The 5,083-nt window shown below is 34.9% G+C and overlaps 1 protein-coding gene across 1 annotated transcript; it reads left to right on the plus strand.

Moving 5' to 3' along the window:
* The first annotated feature begins 379 nt into the window (after positions 1 to 379).
* Positions 380 to 4,414, plus strand: LOC128505629 (beta-microseminoprotein A1-like). The gene is made up of 4 exons (XM_053476156.1): positions 380 to 468; positions 1,523 to 1,616; positions 2,801 to 2,918; positions 4,184 to 4,414. The coding sequence occupies exons 1-4, from the start codon at positions 466 to 468 to the stop codon at positions 4,293 to 4,295; spliced, it is 327 nt and encodes a 108-aa protein (XP_053332131.1). The 5' UTR covers positions 380 to 465; the 3' UTR covers positions 4,296 to 4,414.
* Positions 4,415 to 5,083: the final 669 nt, after the last annotated feature.

Raw genomic sequence — 5,083 nt, forward strand, 5'->3', positions numbered from 1 at the left:
TTCTAAATATCTTTCAGGGTGCCATGTACCTGTACTTCGGTATATAGCAGATTGAAATATGCTTAAATATATGTTTACGTGATTGCATGATCACATTTTAACAATATGTGTGAAAATGTTTGTCATATGTGAAATTACATTTCACATATGACGACATGTGAAATGTAATTAACTATATGTTGACTCACGTTAATATAACTTCTTGCACCAGAAGCAGGTGTTCAGGTGGATCAAACTTGTTTTAAAAGTCTTATTGTTTAATGGAAGTACTCTTCATTTTCCTTTTTCTACAAATGAATTAAACTCTAATATTACACAATTGAATTTTACAACTCACTCTGATGGAGTGTTTCCTGTCCATGTGTAAGATGCTGATAACCCCAGCCCTCTTTCTGCTGTATTTAAGCTCATGCACCCCTTTTCAGGTTATAAACTTCCAACATTAGAGTGCCCCAACTTGAAAAAATGGTAAGTTGACCTGACAATATTCTAATATTATCTGTGTAATGACTCATTAACATGATGTTTCATTAACATTTCCTGAAATTACCTAAAGTTTTATTCTTGGTTGTTAGAGAATGTCATTTTTTGTGCAAACATTGGTTTAAATTGTTGCTTAAAGAGTTACTATTTAGATGTCAGTTAAATGTATTAAACCTAGATGACAAATTATTATTTGCTGAGTTCTATTAATTTAATTAATCACAATATAAAATAAATATTGATAACTATTATTAGCTACCATAAATTATTTATTAAGTCCAGTGAAACTTGTTCACAGCAATCAGAATTAATACTTATGCATTTATACAAGGTCTACATTGTTTTCAATCATACAAATAAGTGTATAAATCTATTTTTATTGTACCGTTCACTTTACTTTTATGGACTATTTCGTGTAAATTCATGAAATAAAATCTCATTTAGGCAGCACAGTGGCTTAGTGGTTAGATTTAAGAGTCAAGATTTCTATTGACATATATATATATACCTAGGTACAATGAAATTCTTATTTCGTCTTAGCCTCCTGAGAACAAGGAGATAGAAAGGCAGTGAACAATAAAAAATAAAATAAAAAAGGAATAATAAATAGATACAGAAATAAATAATTTAAAATGTGAATTGCACTGCTAGGGTCTGGGTTCGATTCCCACCTCAGGGTCTGGGAGCATGGAGATTGCATGTTCTCTTGCTGCTTGGCGGGTTTCCTTTGAGTACTTCAGTTTCCTCTCACTGTGCAAAGACAAGACTAATAGTCTTTCCCAAATTGGCCGTAGTGTGTGAATGAACGTGTAAGTGCATGTATCGTCAAGGGTGTACCCTGCCTCAAGCGTCCGGATAAGGTGGTATAGATGATAAGTAAATGAGTAAGCGAGTAAAATGGGGGGTGTATGTTTACTTATAAAAGATGCTGTAATAGTTGTGCATTTATTAAAGCTATGAATGTAACGATATATACAGGTAATAGTGTGTTTAGGAAAAGGATCTTACTTTTTGTTTTTTTGCTTCTTTGGTTCCAAAGTCAGTGCTGAAGATCTCCTTGTTTGTGGGTTTTCTCCTGCTTGGTCTGGTCTCTATGAGCCATGCTGAATGCTGGCATAAGCAACTAGATGAAGGTAGATGTTCTCTCTTGCTCTCTCACACACACAATGTTTTTAATGTTTTTATAACTTTCAGCTTGGTTAAAACATTTAAAATAAAAAAACACAAAGAGTCCCTTTTAAAAAAAATTTACACAAAATCCACAAAACTGCTGTTTTCGCACTAAAGCACTTATATTACAAATATAAAAAAAGTAAAGCGCATGATCATTTACATAACAATTTTTTTTTCAATACAGTTAAATGTTCCCTTATCTTATACAATGTCTTTGAATAATTTACCTCCACATCATTTAACATCATTTACATCAAACTGAGCAGTGGTAGCCTCAGATCCACAAAGTTGCCACTTTTTACATTTACATTTACATTTAGGCATTTGGCAGACGCTCTTATCCAGAGCGACTTACAAAAAGTGCTTTAATGTTTACAACATTGGATACATACTTACACTGGGTTAACTAGGTTAATAATTAAGTACCATTAGTCCAACACATCTGAGAAGAGTTTTTTTTTTTTTTTTTTTTTTTTTCGGGGGGGGTTAGTCCAAGTACTGGAGTCCAAGTACCAAGTACTGGAGAAACAGTTGCCACTTTTTGGCCCTAACCCTGTCTACTGACCCAGTGCTCTAATGCCAGCTTTTTAATTGGTATGTGAAAGAATTTCACTATGCAGTAATGTAAATGTAACAAATAAAGGCTTAATTTAAAAAGCACAGGCTGAAAAAAAAAACATATTTTAAAGGCACAACTTTATTATATACGTAATATGTGTAAAATTATATGTGTGAATGTATATCTTTATCTTTCATGTTTGACAGGTAGTTCAGTTTGAAAATAAATTAATGTGCATGCATTTAGGAAGGTAAAAGTAACTCAAATAAGCACTCTTTATAACTGTGGTGCTCACAGCCACATAGAGTTACACTCAAAAACCAGCTAAAATCAGGAATATGAGGCTACAGTGAGCTGAAACACTGTCAAACCACTTCAGACTATTTTATTTTATTTAGAAAGGTATTTGCATAATATTATGTATTGTGATGCCACATATTGGGTGATTAGATGAGTTAATGAACGACCAGGTGTATAAGTCTTTATAAAATGGCCAATGAGTGTATATTACAGGTGGATTAGTTTTAATATAGTGGCCAGTGAGTGTATATTACACTGTGATGCTAACTGTTGTCTTTATTTTAGGTGCGACTCAATGTGTGGATTCTGTGGATAATACATTACATGATATCGGAACCAACTGGAAAAACAGCAAGTGTAACGATTGCTCATGCTTGGAAGACAACATGAAATGTTGTGATGGGTAAATATACACAGTATTGCAAGAAGCTCTAGCATGCAATATATGTACATATGCATGAACATAGCTCACTAAGGAAAGCTTTCTCTCCTATATACTAAATGGATTAGATAATTGCCAGTGACATTCAGCTCCAGTGTAACTCATAAATAAAAACTTGGTATTCGCAAAAAGTCTATACCAAAAATAATTTTATCAAATTTTCATCCCATATACCTATAGTACTGTGCAAAATTGTATCAGTAAATCGGGGACAGGATTATGGGCAACCAAGGCTCATCCATGCCCACAGGGACTAAAAGTTACCCTGGCTTGTCTGATCCCACAGAAAAGGCGATGCAACTCCGAGCTGCCCTATTGGCACTAGGAGAACCTACACAACACTGGGCATAATATTTTGCAACTGTCATATTATGGCTGATCAGTGTATACTGTACTGTACACCTAAGTACACAATGGAGATCAAAATTAGAGAACAACCTACAATTTCCTAGAAATCAACATCACTGCTTAGTCATATTTGAACAAGAGTAGAAGGGCAGTTTTTATTAAGTGCATTTTATCACTTAAATATATTTTTAAGCACAGTATAAAAAACTTAAATGAGATTATTGAAAAATAACTCCCCAGTTAATGGTGTGAATCTCACCCCTGGTGCTAAGTATCTGACAAACCCATAATTGGCAGCATTCCAATAAGTATAATCAGAAGAAGGCCAAAGGGATGACTCATTTTATCCATTTCATGAGAAGTTTATCATACAAAAACTTTGATTTCTAGACCAATACCATTACAGTCCCCAAAAAGACTGGTCATCCCTGTAAGACAAATGCACAAGACAACATGATAATGCTGGTTAGGATAAGAATCTGTCCCAGCATACAGTGCCTCACCATTTAAGAGAATTCAGACTGAAATCCTTCTCTACAGTAACCAGGTTAGGGTAACCTTTGCTGAGAAGCATGTTGTTTGGAAAGATGAAAGTTTACTTTAGTGATAAGAGCTAGTTTCATTTATTTCGGTTTCATGGGTAACATTATGTTTAAGATCAAAATGAAGAAAAACTGAAGTCATTAGATGATGGAGGTGGGTGTGTCATGTTTTGGGGAAAGCTTTCTGCAGCTGGAGTTGGGCCTCTTATACAGCCTATATACCAGTATATAAGTATAACATAACTCCGCTTTGCCTGTGAATGCATCACCACTGAGAAAAAATACAACTATTTATTATTTATGTATTTTGTTTATTCATTCATTTCTGTTTTACAGGTGGCCAACAAAAGTATCGGACGACTGCGTCATTTTTTATGACTATAAAACCTGTAAATTTGAAGTGATAAATGAGAAGGATCCAGATGCGGAATGTGCTGTTGCTGGATGAACTACAGAACTAAATAAAGCTTTATCACAGGAGTAAGCCCAGGCCAGAAGTCTAAAATAATATAATGTTGATTGTTTTTGATTATCTGAAGTTACAATAAAGCATTACTGAAGCATTAATTCTGGTGAGACTGTGTCGGATTGTGTCAGTAAGTATGTATGGAATGTTTAAGGAATAGTTTTAATAGTGATTATAATAGGATTAATAATTTCTTGGAAGCTGGAAGGTCCTGGGTAGACAGCTAGACTCTCTCTCTCCACTTGAACCTTCTCCACTGTGTCATTCTGCTGGTTTACTGTGACTTTGTAATGTTTGGTGCAGTTTTCTGTATGCCCAAACCTTTTGCTTTGCATAGCCAGTTGCAAGAGATTTTGTTTCAGGGAAATTCTACATGAGCCATTATAGATTAAAAAAAAAAAACACAGGATGCGTTGAAATAGCTTCATTCTACGACATCAGAATGGAGTTGATTAAAGTAACAAGTTTATCTAATTCAGTTTATTGACTGAGGAAGTGGCTAGTAGCCTGTAAAATCGAAAGCATTTTTTTGAATTGCATTGCTCACTCTCACTTATCGTCTACCGCTTTATCCTGTATATAGGGTAACGGGGACCTGGAGTCTATCCTAGGAGGCTTAGGGCATGAGGCAGGGTATACAATAGACAGCATGCCAATCCATCGCAGGGCACATACACACACACACACACTCATTCAATTTGGGAATGTCAATTAGCCTAACCTGCATATCTTGGGACTTCCTCCAAGACCCAGAGGAAACCCGCCAAACA

The sequence above is a fragment of the Clarias gariepinus genome, chromosome 17, assembly GCF_024256425.1.
Source record: "Clarias gariepinus isolate MV-2021 ecotype Netherlands chromosome 17, CGAR_prim_01v2, whole genome shotgun sequence".
In the NCBI taxonomy this organism is placed as follows: Eukaryota; Metazoa; Chordata; class Actinopteri; order Siluriformes; family Clariidae; genus Clarias; species Clarias gariepinus.